At 37.1% G+C, this 17,932-nt stretch overlaps 1 protein-coding gene across 3 annotated transcripts in view; it reads right to left on the bottom strand.

The window, feature by feature from the left end:
* The window catches only part of AFF3 (ALF transcription elongation factor 3), a 521,186-nt gene that overhangs the window by 171,880 nt on the left and 331,374 nt on the right, over nucleotides 1–17,932 (bottom strand). For all 3 annotated transcript variants that reach the window (XM_055329104.1, XM_055329106.1, XM_055329107.1), the window contains exon 7: nucleotides 7,898–7,934. In XM_055329104.1, coding sequence (XP_055185079.1) covers nucleotides 7,898–7,934 — 37 coding nt within the window. The remainder of the gene's footprint in view (nucleotides 1–7,897; nucleotides 7,935–17,932) is intronic.

Below are 17,932 nucleotides of genomic sequence, written 5' to 3'. Positions count from 1 at the left end.
CATCTACTTGAGCCTTCCATAGTACCTAACATATACTACATGCTCAGTACACGTCTTCTGTCTCATGACCTGTCATGAATAGAGATTCCCTGCTACCGTGAGAGAAGAGGAGAAAGAGGCACTCACCACTGAGATGAATATATGGTTTGAGGTATAAAACAGCTTGATGGCCCCAACATGCCACTTAAAAAAATTACAGTAGTGACATTTTTAATCCAATAAATGCACTGAGGACTTACACATTGGGCACTCTGGTAAGCATAAAGATAAACAATACCTAATTCATGCTCTTTAAACACGTAACATGACTGCGCTGTTGGAGTTGCCATTCTCCATCAGCAGAGCTACGAGGTGAACTAAGGACTGTTGGAAAAGGAATCAAAACCCACCTATGTATACTATGACTTTCCTTTATAACAATAGTAATCCATGTTCATGGTAATGACTTGGCTTGCTTTTTAGTTCTGTTAGCCCTTTAACCACTATGCTAAGTGATATCGTTTCTAGATGTATAATGTAATGATTGCTGATATGAAAGGCGAGAGAGAAGGTACTAAAGATACTACCACCTCTGATTACGATTCTTACTAGTTCTATTATTACTTTTAGTGCCTCTAGCGGGTATTTATAACTTTAAATTTAACCTTCTATTTCTTGATTAATCAACTGCTGACAGTATCTTTTACTTTATGTGGTATGAGGAAATTCACTTATCTATTTTTCCCTTCCTCCACTGCACACAACTCTGCCTGGCTATACCTTTCCTTCTACATAGCCAAGATTTAAAATATTTATATTCTGTTCAGTAATTATTAATGAGTCACCCTCATTAATATTAATCCAATTAATAATTTAAATTTTGGAATTGCCTGTAGGCCCATTAGAAAAATTACAAACCAATAATAGGATTTACAGTATTGTAACGATTAAATACTAGTCACTAAAGAACAAAATAGTAAGACTGGATGTGTGCAGAAGGGAATGCCACTAATGCTGAATGAAGGCAAGTGTTACTGGCATTTAGGTCAACTGTATTCCCATTCTTATACTTCATCACACCACATGTTAACCTGTCTCAATGAAAGACTATGCTTTTCCTAAAAAAATGTTAAACAGAGGGATGCCTGTGTGGCTACCACCAGCATCAGGCTCCTGCTCAGCAGGGAGTCTGCTTCTCCTTCTCCCTCTGCCCCTCGCCCTGCTCTCTCTTGCGTGCTCTCTCAAATAAATAAAATCTTAAAAAAATGTTAAAGAGAGCATGCATTTAAGGCATATAAAATGTATTCATATATGAAAGTGTACATACACAGTTTTAAAAAGTTAAAATGAGTTAACTGTGTGACCTTCCAGGCCAGGAAATGGGTATTGCCATGAAGGAACCCAGAAGCCTCCTGGGCTTACATCCTCTTTCTGCCATCCCCATGGCTATCAAGAAATGGAATTTTGTGTTAATCATTCCCTTTCTTTTCTTGATGGTTTCTACTACCCATTTATTTGTTAGTAGATAAAATATTCTTTAGTTTTCCCTGATTTTAAAATTTATATAAATGGAATCACATTGTATGGATTCTTCTTTTTTGAAAAATCTATTTATTTATTTGAGAGAAAGTGAAAGATAGTACACGAGCAGGAGGAAGGGGCAGAGGGAGAGGGAGAGGGAGAAGCAGACTTCTGGCTGAGCAGGGAGACCAGCTCAGGGCTTGATCCCAGAACCCTGAGATCACCACCTGTGCCGAAGGCAGACCCTTAACCGAATGAGCCATCCGCACACCCCTAAATGCATTCTTCTGAGACTTACTTCTGTCACTCAGTGTTAAGGGTTTTAGATTCAGCCATCATGAAGTGCTATAGCATTGGTTCACTCATTCTCATTGTCATGCAGCATCTCCTTATAAAAATCCACCATGATTTTGTTATTCATTTGATTCTTGATGGACATTCATAGTTTTTTTTTCCCATTATGAATGATGTCATTACAAACATTCATGAACATCCTTCCTTGTGTATATCTTGGAGGAGTTCTGGGACATGGGGCTTACATATTCTCAATGTTGCTAGAGAATCCTAAACTGATTTCCAAATTAGCTTTTGGTTAAACTTTAAACATTTTTTTCCAACTTAATAACATAGAGCACAGTTTCATTATGGTGTTTGCATTTCTGAGTACCAGTGAAGTGGATATTTTATGCTTGCCCTTTGTGACACTCCCTGTCAATTCTTTAAAAAAATTGTAGTATTATTTCTTTTTTTTTTAACTCATAGAAGCATTTTGTGTTATTGATACAAGTCTTCTGTCCTTTTTTATACATGTACACATACTCCAGGGAATAACTGTTTCCAGTGTGAATGAGTCTTTCTACTTTTTTTTCTGGAATCTTTGGATGACTATCAGTTCTCAAAATTAATGTACATGGATTGATCAATATTTTCCCTTACTTTTTGTTTTAAGAAATACACCAAAAAGATGTTCTATATTATCTTTTGAAAGTACACAATTTTTGTATCAACATTTAGGTCTCTTAAAAATACAAGGAAGAGGGGCACCTGAGTGGCTCAGTCAGTGGAGCATCTGACTCTTGATTTTGGCTCAGATCATGATCTCAGGGTCATGAGATTGAGCCCTGTGTCAGGCTCCACGCTCAGTCGGGAACCTGCTTGAGATTCTCTCCCTCTCCCTCTCCTTCTGCCCCTCCTCTCTCTCTCAAATAAATAAATAAATCTTAAAAAAATAAAAATATGAGGAATAGTTTTTGAATATGCTGTAGGGTAGGAATTAATTTCATTTTTCTCCCTATTGATAACCAATTATTCTGGTACTATTTATTAAGAAGCCCATTCTTTTTCCATTGGTCTACATTATCAGCTCTGTAATAAATCTAGTTTTCATACATCTGTGGGTCTGTTCCTGGGTCTTCTGTTTCATTGCTCAATTTGTCTATTACTATCTTCAATACTTAGCTACAAATATGTATTTATTTTAAGTACTGGAAAGGCAAGGTTCCAACCTTTTTCTTCTCCAGGAGTGTCTGAGCTACTCTTGGCCCTTTGTTCTATCAAATAAATTTGAGAATCAGCCTGTCAATTTCCACATATACAAAAGTGAAGTTATAAATTTGCCATCTGCTGGATCCCACTGCTGCTGTTGAGAATTCAACTGGAATTCTAATTGTTGCTTCTCTGAAGGTATTAAAGGTTATTTTAAGAACTTTTATCTTTGTGACTTGCAGTTTAACTATAATGTGTCTAGTGTGGGGGACCTCTTTTTTATTTATCTGCTTAGTATTCATTGAGTTCCTTCAGTCTGTGGGGTAGTGTCTTTCAATCCTGGAAAATTCTCAGCCTCTTTCTACTTTAATTTTTTCTCTGTTCCCTATTTCCTTCTGCAACTGTTAGACCTTCTCACTTTATCCCCTATACATTTTTTAAAGATTTTATTTATTTATTCATGAGAGACAAAAAGAGAGGCAGAGACATAGGCAGAATGAGAAGCAGGCTCCCCATAGGGAGACTGTGTGGGACCCAATCCCAGGACCCCGGCGTCGTGACCTGAACCAAAGGCAGATATTCAACCACTGAGCCACCCAGGTGTCCCTCTCCAGGCTATACTCTTAAGTCCAGTTTCCCAATTCATTATTTTCTTCTTCAGTAATGTCCAGTCATCTGCTGTTAAACCTGACCAAAGAAATCTTATTTCCTACTATTATTTTTTCATTTCTAGAGGTTCTGATTAGTACTTCTTCAAGGCTTCTTGTTCTTTACCACATTTTCAATCCTTTCTTTTATTTCAGGGAATTAAGCAGTCTTATTTTATATTTGCTTGGTAATTCCACTTGATCTTAGCCAAAAGCCCACAAGGCGATGGGCTTGGTAATTACAATCTCTGGAGTCCTTGCAAATCTAACCAATTCTCTGCTGTTTTTCATTGCTTTTGTTGATGATCTCTCCTTTTCTTGTATGTGACTGGTTTTCTCTTTAAGTTTATTTACTTAAACAATCTTATACCCAATGTGGGGCCTGAACTCATGACCCCAAGATCAAGAGCCATAAGCTCCACTGACTGAGCCAGCCAGGCACCCCTATTTTTTTTTAAATTTAGTATATGAGTGGTTTTGAGAGTGAGTTGCTCATTTCCCTTAGAATTCTATTTTTATTCTCTTCCATTTATTTTCTTTTTCTGGTATTCCTATTAGCTGGATTTTGACCTTTCCATGCTGATTGATTTTCCAAGTATCTTACCTTCCTGTCATATTTTCCATCTGTCTTTTGCTTTATACCCAGAAAAAAATGTTTTCAACCTTATATTTCAGATTCCAGACTTCAGCTATTGCTCATCATTTCTATTAAATTTTTAAATTTTATTGACCATATTTTAAATTCTCAAGTGCTCATTTATTCTGCTACTACTTCTTTTTCATGCCAATCTGTTCTCTTTATATTTAATACAAACAATTTCAAATTTCTCTGAAGACTGATGACACTTGAAATATTTTCTTCTGTTCTTTGAATTAATGGATTGATTCCCTCAGGGCCATTCCTTCTCTTTGGTACTCTGTTATGCATTCACATTTTTGAATGATAATGGGTTGATTAATGAAGGTAATTGGTGTGAATTTCCTGTATCAGTAATATTGATCTCTTTTCCTAACACACCTCTGCCTTGTAAGAAAGGGCTGATTTAGCACTCTCTGTAAGTGCACAGGGTATGGTGACTGGAAGGCTTCACTGAGGGTTCAGAAGAGAGGCCTCAAGGTAAGCTGGGAGCCCTGACCCCAACACAAGTAGGAACTATTTTACTCTGAGTGTGTAGTATTTTTATTTTCTTCTTGAGAAAATGTGACTCTTCTTCTACTACCCATATATGTCTATTTTTAAGGTCTGGTATTATCTCAGAATTTGCTCTGCTTCTCTCTTAGTTATTAGCCTCCTAGCTGGGACTTCTAGTAAGCTGTTCATTTTCTTAGTAAATATTACCTTTTTGTTTGTTTGGGGACAAAAACAAGACAGAATGCTCTCTATAAGAACCACTTAGGATCGGGGTGGAGGTAATCAGGGAAAAATGGTCCAGGTGTACCTATCATTGTCCACAATCCATTCCTATATACTCTTTCTTGGGATTGAGTGGAAATATGAAGTATCTCTTGGAGCACCCTAGGATAGTTCCCACCATTACTAGAACTTATTCCTATTTGTTTCATTCTTTTCCTTTTTTTCTTTTTCTGGGCCATGATCTTTCCTGCCAGGATTATCAAACAGTATGGTCCTTTCTGCTTCTGTTTTCTAGAAACTCAACTTGAATTTCTGATTTGCTGTTGACATCCTTTCTTATTCTCAGTGCTATTATAGATTTATTTCCATTAATATAGCTTTTGGTTATTTAAATGGGGATCCTAAAGAAACGGGAAAAAGTGCTTATGAGAGTGTCCTCTTGAACAGGACACTCTCATAGCTTTCAAAAAACATAGACATACGCCCTCTATTTTAATATTTAAGTTTCACATGTTTAGTAAGTTTCTATTTTGTGATATTAAATTAACCAGCAATTCAACAAATTGACTAAAGCATCCATCTTTTAAAGACTTGGATTGTAGGGCACCTGGGTTGCTCAGTCGGTTAAGCATCTGCCTCCAGCTCAGGTCATGATACCAGGGTCCTGGTATCAAGCTCCATGTTGTAGGGCTCCCTGCTCAGTGACGAGCCTGCTTCTCTCTCTCTCCTTCTGCCACTCCCCCTACCCGTTCATGCTCTCTCTCTTTCAAATAAATAAATAAATAAAATCTTAAAAAAAAAAGACTTGGATTGTAAAGAATTTCTGTTTAATTCACACACTCTTTTCCCTTATTATCTACATGACAGACTTTTTCTGATTTCAAAAAGAAAAAAGCACTGACCAAAAGTGACAGTCCATCAATCCACACATACACATTTTGTGTTTGGTGTCTCTGCATTTCAGTTTTTTCTATTTTCTACATATTTATTGGAATCAGACTTTCAAACACATTCCAAACTGTAATTATTCGAAACCAAATACAAGAAATAGCACTGGAAATGCTGGTGGCTTCAGCTCTCCTAAAGTTTCAAATGTGCTATAATCTATAGAAAAAGCTCAGATTTTTAAATAGCAATATTACCTTTTTATAGATGTGCTCAGCTTTTGGGGGAAATTTTATTTGAAAAAAAAAAAAAAACAACCTCTCTATCCCTAGAAAAGAGGAAGCCAATCACAAATTTCCATAGACAATAAAATGCTAGGAAGTATGCCACAGAAGGCAGTTGCTACCTCCCGTTCCATAGAAGATGGGGTCTGCTTTATATAATCTAAATTGCAGTATAAGCATGACGCGCCATAAAAATACACTAGATATGTACAAAAATCACTGTATACAGTTTTCGGACAAGAATTCAAACTCACGTGAAATGACAGAAGCTACCTTCTAGGGGTCAAGGTAGTGGGATACAATCTGTTGTCTTAGGGGTAGATTCATTTTTTGTTTTACCATGTGACCTTGGGTTAGTCATTAAGCTCAAAAATCTCATTTTTATCATGTGTAAAATGGGGATGGTACTGCCTACCTTAATTGCCTATGGTTAGGATTAAGTGAAATCACATATCAAGGCACTGGAACAAAGAAGAGACTCCTTTGTTCTTTATGTCAAAAACTCAAAGCTCAAGCAAGTACAATGGATGTACATTGATTATATTCTCCCTTTACCCTGAACTGTTTAAATTCAAATGGAAAGAAATAGGAAAGGAATGGCAACTCTTCAGTATGTTCTAGTTTTTTAGTATGTTCTTTAGTATGATCATAAAGCATATGATGCTAATACTGCACACCTCATGGATTTAATCAGGCATTTCTTTTAAGTCCTTTTCTTACCATTGAATTTATCATTTTCTTTAGATTTCAAGTCCCTTGGTCTTTCACTTCTTCACTGTGCCAATGCTCACAGCAAATCCCCAAAGAGGGTGGAATAATTAAGTGATATTGCCTATGCATCATGATGTTACCATCCCCCTACCCTGACTTTTCTCTAGCTGTGCATTAAAAGTCTGGGGCTTTTTAACACATTTGTCTGAATGTCTTTTCTCCTCAAGCCTTCTGCCTCACAGATGCTCAGTGGGTGAGCCTCAGTTCCCAAAGACACATTTACTAGCTCAGAGTGATTTTCATGTTCAAACGTGGCTTTGTAATTGGCAAGGGGTGCTCTCAGCTGACTGGCTGGGCATGAGACTAACAATGCCCAGTCTTTGTGAGTGTGCTTTCATGACATGAATGGGGTAGCATATGCATTTTTAATGCTCAAGATGATATTAACAGCAATCACTAGTGCCAAAGAAGAGAATTAAAACACTACTTCATGGAATGACAACATTCAATCTTTGACAATGAAGCCCACGTGTTTCATTAGTTACTCGTTTCAATAAGAAAATTCCTTCCCAGACACTGTAGCCTGTCTATCTCTGGAAGAGGGCATGGTTTCTTCGTGGATTCTAAGGTCATTTATCTTGAAGTCTTCTAATTGGTTCTCTTGGCCCACTCATTTTCTTTCAAATTAAATAACTCACTGATTGCCTTTAAAGATTTTTTTCCTGTCCATGTATACCAGAGACCAATTGTAATAAAGTATAATGTTCCTTCCTCATAGGATTGCTTTGAAATTCACCATTTTATATTTTGGTTCTCCCTCCCTTTGAATAAAGCTAGAGGAGGACTCTGGATCACCAGGAATCTTATCCATTTGGGCAGTACTTGAACAAATGGGCCTCTTTTTCACCACCTGATTTTGTTTCTTAGTGAAATTCTTCTCAACCTACAGTCTATTGCATGCATTGTCCCCTCCTCACTCCCTCTATCTCCCACCCTCCGCATACAAAGCTATAGAGAGAAGTCTTTCTTACTTGGATTATTGTGTCCGGAGGAAACAAGCTGAGAGTCCTAAAAGAACAAGAAATATCAATTAATTTTCTTATTTTGACTTTCAAAATCTAAGTTGAATATGAGACATACTATCAGTCATTCAGATCCTATTCACTAATTGTGGTCTCTACCAGATACTGTAATGAGAAATGTGCTTACTAAGCAGTTCTGAAATGTAGCTAGCTCACAATCACTTCACTTTTGTACTGTAGACTTTTTATTTATTGAGGTGAAATTCACATAACATAAAATTAACCACTTTAAAGTGAACAATTCAGGGGTGCTTGGGTGACTCAGTCGGTTAGGGCGTCCAACTCTTGGTTTCAGTTCAGGTGGTGATCTCAGGATTGTGAGATCGAGTCCTGCATCAGGCTCCATGTTCAGCTTGGCATTCTTTCTCCCTCTGCCTCTGTCCTTCCCCACCCCTGTACTCTCTCTCTTTCTAAAATAAAAATGAATAAATAAATCTTAAAAAATGTTTTAACAACTCAATGGCACTTAGTACACTCTTAATGTATAACCACTATCTCTATCTGGTTGCAAATATTTCCAACATTCCAAAGTAAAACTTCTTACCCTTTAGGCAGTGTGTCCTCATTACCCACTCCTCTCAATCCCTGATAAGCAACACTCTGCATCCTGTTTTATGAATTTATTTATTCTGGATATTTAGGGGGTGGAATCATAATACATGTGACATTTTGTGTTTGGCTTCTTTCACTTAGCATAATGTTTCAAAGGTTCACCCATGTCATAGCATGTATCAGTATGTCAGTCCTCTTTAAGGCCAAATAATATTTCATTGTGTATATATACAACATAATGGAATATCCATTAATGGATATTTCAGCTGTTTTCTACCTTTTGGTTATTGTGAATAGTGCTATTATGAACCCACACATATATGTATTTGTTTCAGTCTCTATTTTCAAACTTTTTTGGGGTATATACCCACAAATGGGATCGTGGAGTCATAAGGTAATTCTATATGGAACTTTTTGAGGAACTGTCAAACTATTTTTTTTAACATTTTATTTATTTATTCATGAGAGACACACAGAGAGAGGCAGAGACATAGGCAGAGGGAGAAGAAGGCTCCACGCAGAGAGCCTGTTGTGGGGCTTGATCCTGGAACTCTGGGATCATGCTCTGAACCCAAGGCAGACGCTCAACCACTGAGCTACCCAGGCATCTCTGTCAAACTATTTTTCATAGTGACTGCATCACTTTGCATTTTTACCAGCCATGTATGCAGGTTTCAATTTCTCCACATCCTTACCAACACCTGTTATTTTCTTTTAATTTTGAGAAATTTTATGATAGCCATCTTAGTGTGTATATGGTTTCGATTTGTATTTCCCTAACAGCTAATGATGATGAGTATGCTTTTGTTGGGCACTTGTATAGGTTCCTTGGGGAAATATCTATTTAAGAACTTGGCCCATTTTAAAGTAGGTTGTTGGCCTTTTTGTTGTTGAAATAGTTCTTCATATATTCTGGATCTTAGACTCTTATCAGACATGATTTGTAAATATTTCCTCCCATTCTGTCAGCTGTCTTTTCACTTTATTGATAATATCCATTGATCAACAAAATTTTTTTTTAATTTTAATGAAGTCCAACTTATTTTTCTTCTATGGCTCATGCTTTTGGCATCATATCTGAGAATCTACTGCCAAATCCAAATCATACATTTAATTCTATGTTTTCTCCATGAGGTTTATGATGTTAGTTCATATATTGAGATTTTATTATATGACTGACTTTTAATCTAACCTACTTCCCTTTGTGTGTATCTTTACTCTCATCACCTTTCTATAGATGATGCTGGCAACCATCCTACCATGGAAAACTCTCCTGAACAACTGTTGTCAGTCTCACATTGGTAGATGGAAAGATTACTACAGATTCCCACTTAACCTGCAATGGTGGAAAGCCAGTACTACATAGTATTTTGAATTTAGTTACTGTTTAGGTAAATAGCAATTGATCATGATTTTATTTGCACTAAAGTGAAATGTTAAATTTTGTTTTGGGAATTCACATCCTTCTTACTTGCAAAATTCTCTTTTAGCATGAAATATAAGGGAGAGTTACAAAAGAATGAATTGGAGATGGTAGGAATGTAAAAGAATAGGTAGCAGCAAATAAAATCCAGTGAAACTCCTTTATAATTTTAGTGCATGGGACAAAAATCTAGTGAAATGGAATTAAATTCTATTATATAGTTTAATGTATTTTACTAGAGTTTTGCTCCATGAATATATTTGTCATGGGACAGGAGATGTCCTTTATGACTTGTAGCATATTCAAATCCATGTGATGTTTTCAAAAGGAATTCCACTGAAACATGATAAAACCAGCCAGACTGCTGGGTAGGGAATGGTTGGGAAAATAGGGAAGGAAAGGGATTCCTGCTCTATTAAGCAGACCGAGTCACATACAGATGCTTTTCATGCTAATGCAGGTAATGATGAGCTATTCATATGAAGAAAAAGAACAAGCTCAACTCTGAACCTGAGAGTCAGGTTTTGGAAACAGTGTATTAAGATGAAATATTGTTCCTGAAATGATGGGCTAAAGTATAATCCTCATAAATAAATAATTTGGATAGTTGTTATTAAGAAGATAACCACAGTTAAATCCTCCAAATGGATTGGTATGTTTTCCATCTTTTCTAATTAATTTAGAGTTTATATTTGAACATAAATTAGTGTTAGCTTTATACATGAAAAGTACTTTGAATCCATGTAGCTGACTTCTCTAAGCTGCCTGCAGATTTTGACATTTTGTAGGTGTCCTGTACTAGAGAGGTAAACACTCACTCATGATCAAATAGGCAAGAATAGTAATTGAGATAGTTTTTAGCATTAAGTTCATTCTTTTTAATTTTTTTATAGTAGGCTCCACAATCAGCATGAAGACCAACACAGGCCTTGAACTCATGACCTTGATATCAAGATCTGAGCTGGAATTAAGAGTTGGACACTTAAACCACTGAGCTACCACAGGTACCCTGCACTAAGTTCATTCTTAAAAGAAAAAGTAGGTATTTCTGTGAGTCAGCTGATAGAAACTCTTGGAAAATAGCTCATTTTATTACTTGATGCATACCAGGCATCCTCAAGCTCAGACGATGACTATGGACTGTGACTCTTGAGCAGAGAACAAATAGTAAGGTCATATATAACCTGAATTATAATTACATACTGCAAGATCATGTATTTCAGAGATTTGCAGACTTTGAATTTTACCAAAACATTTGCATAATTAATGATGATGATTATTTCTATTTTGTGTGGGCAGTGAAGAGAGGCAGAAAATGGCTCAAGTAATTGGTTAAAAAAAATCACCATAAAAATCTGCCCTTCCAGAAAGAAGGAGACTTTTGGAGGGGCAAAACACTTTGTCTTAATATGTAATGTCATGTTTGTAACCAATGTCTTCTGGATGGTGCACTGAACCAACAAATATTAGCTTGAAAATAAGGACTCTAACCCCAGTTTCTAGACCATTCCATTCTGGGGGTACGAATGTTATCCCATCATCATTGTCACTGATGTCTGGCCAGCACATAGCCAGTGGGCCGGTGGAGGGCGTGAGTTACCTTATGAGGCTCCTCTCAAGACTACATCCATAGGGCGTTGTCTTTATACTGACTAGGTCTCTGCTGGCCAACAATAGGGCCAGTGGCTGCTGCTTCTTCAAAGAGTCCTGCCCTGCCCAGGCAGCTGCAAAACACTGGGGCCACCAGAGAGTGAGTGTACAGATCCTTTATCCTTCACTGAGAGGAGCCAGGCTGGATTCAGAGCAAAGGGAAACAAAGCCCCCTCCCTCCAAGGGCCCAGGCACTTAAGGTCTTCCCATTTTGTATTTCCTGTCATCCTACCCAGACACTCTTACCACCTATAGCTTGTCTCAAAGGTCTTCTCTCTCTCTCTCTTCTCTTCTTTCTCTCAAAGGCCCTTGCTAAGTTTTCTGTAAGTAGATGCTTGGGGAGTTGCTAACCTCATCTGCGTATTCTTATTATAGCCCCCTCTGGGAGCACTCTATGAAGGCTGCAAAGTTCTGTCAGACATTTTAAGAGTTACAGAGTGAGGGAACAAACTCCTTGTCTACAGGGCCCCGGGGCCTGGCAAGTTAGCAGTGTAGATGATATGTATACAAAATATCATAACCTAGGGCTGAAAGGGATGTCATGGCCACTCTGCAAGAGTACTTCAAGTCTTTGCAACCTTTCCTTGGCCTTGGGATGTATGCCCTGTCATTTTCTGTTTTCTGCTTGGCAAACTTCATTCTTTCTTCAAGGCTCAGAACAGAAAAGCTCAAGGGTTACCTGCTCTTTGAAATCTTCCTGATCCAGAAAGGGCTCATCTGCTTTATGTTTTCACTGCACTGTGTCACACTGCCACTACAGACATTACCTTTTCAACTATGATTCTTTAAAAGAAGGACAAACCCAGATTTATTAAGGTACAAATTCAATGATATAAGCTGCACATATTTCAAGTATACAATTTGATAGATAGGATAAAAAGATGCTACTATTATTCCTGCCTTGACCCAAAGGTAGCTGTATCTTATTGAGGAGCATTTATTATTTAAAGAAACAAGCAACAGTAATATCTATTCATTAAAGAAAATTCAGAAAAGCAGTAAAAGTAAAGTATATACATTTTTAAAAAGTTGCCTGTCATCCTGTAACAGGACACTGCTAAGGTTAATTGACTGCTTTTGGTTTGCCAGTGTCATTCATCAAGTGAGCATCATTCTGACGTGTGCACAAAGGCGAGAGCCACTTCCGGTTATTTACAAGAATATCTACAGATGAGAATTTATGCTTATCCACCTCCAAGTCCTGAATTCCCAACACCTATTTTTTGGTACACAGGAATCCTAAACCTTCTTTAAATGTAGTGTTTAGTTGGGAAGCAGAGTTTGTACAAATCATTTTGCTGAAGTGTGCTGGTATCTAGAAAGCCCTTCAGTGAAGCACTGTAATAAAGACTGTATTTCGTCATATGTACCCTGCCAGCAAAACTGTCTGAAGCTACACTCCCTCCCGTACTATTATGAAAGAAAACTACTGCCAATTAATTTTAAGATGCCGTCAATTATAAAACAAATCCTGATTTTTAGGGAACATAAGATGTAAAAAAACCCCCACATAACTACTTTACATCAGTAAAATGCAGTTTTTCTTAAGCCATATAGCTTAAGGAGGGTAATACTTATACTATGAGGGTATTACTTTTTTTTTTTGAGGGTATTACTTAAAAATGGCTCTTTGGAATCATCTGAGGACTACTCACTCAGATCTCTCGTTGTGTTTCTATCAATCCGGTGTTAGAATTATGATAGGCAAGAAATGGAAATATATCTCATATTTTCAGACCCACGTACAAAGCTAGTTACTACAGGAACAAGGCACACATGATTTGCAGTCTCCCTTCACACCTATTATTTCTCCTCCTTCTTTTCTATAAAGTTTAAAAGAATTGAAATAAGGTAATTTATAATTAATTTAAATGTTTGTTTCCAGATAGTGCTAATCATGGAGTTTTCGTCCAAAAATTTTGTGGTGCAACTTAAAGCATGTTAGGAACACCAAGAACAAGATAGAAAATAAACTTCCCAACTGTAAAGCACTTTCCTTCACACTTGCTGCCTTCCTTCTCCTTCTAGTGGACAAAAAGGCAATAATAGGATTACCATTTCTAAAATGATGCTAGAATTCTTCTGTATAATGCTTTAAACACTGATCAGTAAGTATAGTTCCAGACCAGGTTTGATCCCACCAGAGCCAGCATCCATTGCCACACAAAATGTTTGTGAAATGTCATTAGGTTTGCACATATGCCTTCTGAGGATGGAAAAGGTTCAAGCACTTGGAGTCCTTTATTTGCATTTCAAAATTTATGAGACTGTTCCAGAAACGAAGAGAAAGGGCAAATCAAATTCAATTTTTTTTTTCTTGGTTGAAATACCTGATAATGGTATATAGGTTTTTTGTTGTTGTTTTTTTTTTTTTTTGTTTTTTTTTTTAAAAAGCAAATTCAATTACTTTTGAGATTTAGAGAATGAGGTGGACATGTCTGGTAGTTTTTATCTAGGGAATTGTGACTCCCAATTAAGATTTTAGGGAACAGAAAAAAAATATCCAAGTTCATTATCAGTGAACTTTACTATACATAATGTCCTTTAACAGTGAGACAAATTGGGGAAATTCTCGGAAGTATTCAGCTAATTAATTTAGTGGTAACTCAGAATGCTCAGTTAAAAAGACTTTTCCTTGTGAGGTCAAATTGCTCCTTCAATCTTAATGAGGGCTTAATTTTGTTATTTATGAGTCATTTTGGAGATTTTTCCCCCTCATATTCCATAAATAATTCTAACTCCTCTACACTAGCAATAGTGACAATCTCAAACATTAATCAATTAATGAACTGCACACCTCCAATTGTCAGAATACTAATTAGTTGAGATACAGGTTAAAAGAGATGCACTGTGTGTGAAAATTAGCAATAGTCTTTGTAGTAGGCAGAGTAAGGGCTCCCCCAAAGATGTCTGTTTCCTAATTACTGGACCCCATGAATATGCTGCTGCTCAGGGCAAAAGGGATTTGCAGATGTGATTAAATAATTTTGAGATGGGAGATTATCCTGGATTATCAGGTAGGCCCACTATAATCACAAAGACCCTTAGGACAGAGATGAGGAGGAAGGAGTCTCAGAGAAGGAGATGTGACAAGGAAGTCTGAGGTCAGAATGATGAGAGCCATGAGCTAAGTAACAAGGGTAGCTTGTAGAAGCTGAGAGCAACAAGAAAACAAATTCTTCCCTAGAGCATTTAGGAGGAATGCAGCCCACTAACACCTTGATTTTAGCTCAGACTTCTGAGTTCCAGAATTGTAAGACAATAAATTTATGTTGTCTTAAGTTACTAAGTTTTTGGTAATTTGTTATAGCAGACATAGTACACTAACCCAGTCTTATTTCTTCTGTACAAGATAAATTAATAGTACTTACAAGCTTTTTGAAAGAAAAACATTATTGAAATCATGCAATGTTCTTACACTTTGTAAAATGACTTATCCTTTCTTTCTTGGGCAAGGCAAAAAGATCTAGGAGTGACATAACTCCACACAAATCCTATAAAAATCCTAAATAACATACATTTTAAAATTTAAATTTGAAATTCTGTGCCCTATCTGATATTTGATAATGTATCTTTTTGGATGGAAGATAAGATTCTTGTAACTTAATTTCTGCCTTGAAAAATATATTTTTTATACTAGTGACATGAGGTCTCAATTTTACTGTAAAGATAAGTAAAGATAAGTTATTACTTCAACTTAACCATATACATTCAACAAAACAAATTTGTACAGTCCTTTTGGTAAAGTCACAACCAAATGGGCCTTGGGATGTGTGCTATTTGGGGATACCTCTACATTGCCTGGTTGGGGTGGCCAGTGGGGCTTATACTTTTGGGTCCCACAGAACTATAAACAACAGAGAAGAGTTCTTAAGCCACTACTATCCCTGGGTCACAACAAGAAGCAATAGACCTAGAAGCCCAGTCTTTCTGTGAGGGAGGCCTAGGCCTAGTAACTAATCATCATAGCTATGGCCTAAGGGGCAGGCTACTACTTAAACATGCATCTAGGAGCTGACTATATTTCTTTCCAGCGATCTTGGAGGGTAAGTGCTATCTTTGCATTCATCCCAGCTGGGTTCCAGAATGCCACATCTCCTGGAGGGGAGCATTATGTGTACCTGGTGCCTGGTGTTTGCAACAGATGTCCAGGGGATGCCTCTTGATCACCTGGTTCTGATGGCCTGAAGGGCCTTCTGTTCCTGGGTGCCACAGGACTGTGGCAATTACAGGGAAGCCTATCTTCATAGCCTTCTTGGCAGGCTATCACGTCCAGGGGACTGCACAGACAGTAGACTGAGCCATATTCTTTCCCCCAATCTGTGAAGGAGGCCACTTTGATTGTCCTAGAGCTTTAGACTGAGAGGTAGTCTTCGGGACTGGCACATACATTAGTGGCCAATGGAGCTGCTCTCAGGGAAGATATGCTGTAGACACTATCTTTTCATTCTCCCTCTGCCTAGCTCTAGCTTGTTGGTATCTCCCAGAAAGGAGCTTATACACTCCTCTGGAACCCAATTTTTTTTGCAATTGCTATGCAGGGAACACTTCCAGATCCCTTGGCTCTGGTGGTCAGCAGTGCTTATGCCTGTGGTCCCTCAGGACTACATATATTTGCATACTTTTAAAAGCTGCTGTGTGCAGGTCTGGTTTTCAGCTTGAATCTACATGCTGAGATTCTTCCCTTTGGGACACTGACATGTCTTGGCACATTCTGAACTATTAGGGGCTGTTAGAAACATAGCAGATTGCTTGGACAAATACATAGGTTTGAGAAATGACTGAGACGTGAGGAAAGGCTGAATAAAAGGGTTCATTTCCAACATGAGGCTACTCCTTCAAGACTGTGAGAGGTATTCAGCTAATTAATTTACTATATATCTACTATATAGAAACCAACACAGAGAATCAAGCAAAATGAAGATACAGAGGAATATGTTCCAAATGAAGGCAAAACTTCAGAAAAAAAATCCTTAATGAAACAGAGGTAAGTAATTTATCTAATAAAGAGTTCGAAGCAATAGTCATAAAAATGCTTACTGAAAGGGTGAGAAGAATGGAGGAACACAGTAAGAACTTCCACAAAGAGATGTAAAATATAAGAAAGTATCAAACAGAAGTCACAGAGGTGAAGAATGCAATGACTGAGGTGAAACATACACCACAGGGGTTCAACAACAGAATAAATGAAGCAGGAGAAAGGATCAGTCTACTCAAAGACAAGGTAGTGGAACTCACCAATCAGAGCAGGGAAAAAAAAAAAAAGAATGAAGTAAGTGAAGACAACTTCAGGACCATACAGGACAACAGACTAACTAACATCTGCAGTACACAGGGCTCCCAGGAGGAAAAGACAAAGAGAAAGGGACAGAAATCTTATCAGAAGAAATAATGACTGAAAATATCTCTACCTTGAGGAAGGAAATCAGAATCCAAATCCAGGAATCCCAAAGAATTCCAAAGAATATGAATCCAAAGAGACCCATACCAAGACACATTATGATTAAAACATCAAAAGTTAAAGAAAACAAGAGAATATTAAAAACAGCCAGAGAAAAACAGCTTTTTAAGTATAAGGGAACCCCTATAAGAGTTTCAGAACAAACTTTACAGGTCAGAAGCGAGTGGTAGGATATATGCAAAGTGCTGAAAGAAAAATCTAGCCAAGAAAATTCATTAAGAATTGAAGGAGAGATCAAGAGTTTTTGAGACAGGCAAAAGCTAAAGGATTTCATCACATAATGATGAAGGTACCTCATGAAGCTGAAAAGAAGTGGCCTAATTAGTAACAAGAAAGCATGTGAAAGAGTAAATATCATTGGAAAAGTAAATCTTTAGTAAAGGTAGTGGATTAATTATTATAGAGGTAACATGATGGCTAAAAGACAAAAGTGGTAAAAATAACCATGACTACAATAATTACTTAGAGGATACACAAGATAAAAAGATGTAAAATGTGACACCAAAATCAAAATGTGGCAGGAGAGTAAAAATGTTCAGCTTTAGAATGGGATCAAAGTTGTTACCAATTTAAAATAGACTGTTATGATATAAATTGTTACATGTAAGCCTCATGGTAACCACAAAGCAAAAAGCTATAGTTAATACTTAGAAAAGAGAAAGAGAAAGGAATATAAGCATACCACTAAAGAAAGTCATCAAATCACAAAGGAAGAGAGCAAGAGAAGGATAGGAACAGAAAGGAACTACAAAAACAACTAGAAATCAACTAACAAGATAACAATAAACACATACTTACCAATAGTTGCTTCAAGTGTAAATGGACTAAATTCTCCAATCAAAAGACACAGAGTGGCTGAATGGATTAAAAAACAAATTCAAAAAAATATTGTTAAGGC

The sequence above is a fragment of the Nyctereutes procyonoides genome, unplaced genomic scaffold, assembly GCF_905146905.1.
Source record: "Nyctereutes procyonoides isolate TBG_1078 unplaced genomic scaffold, NYPRO_anot_genome, whole genome shotgun sequence".
NCBI lineage: Eukaryota > Metazoa > Chordata > Mammalia > Carnivora > Canidae > Nyctereutes > Nyctereutes procyonoides.
The sequence above is the reverse complement of the archived record's forward strand: the minus strand, read 5'-3'. Positions and strand labels throughout refer to the sequence as shown.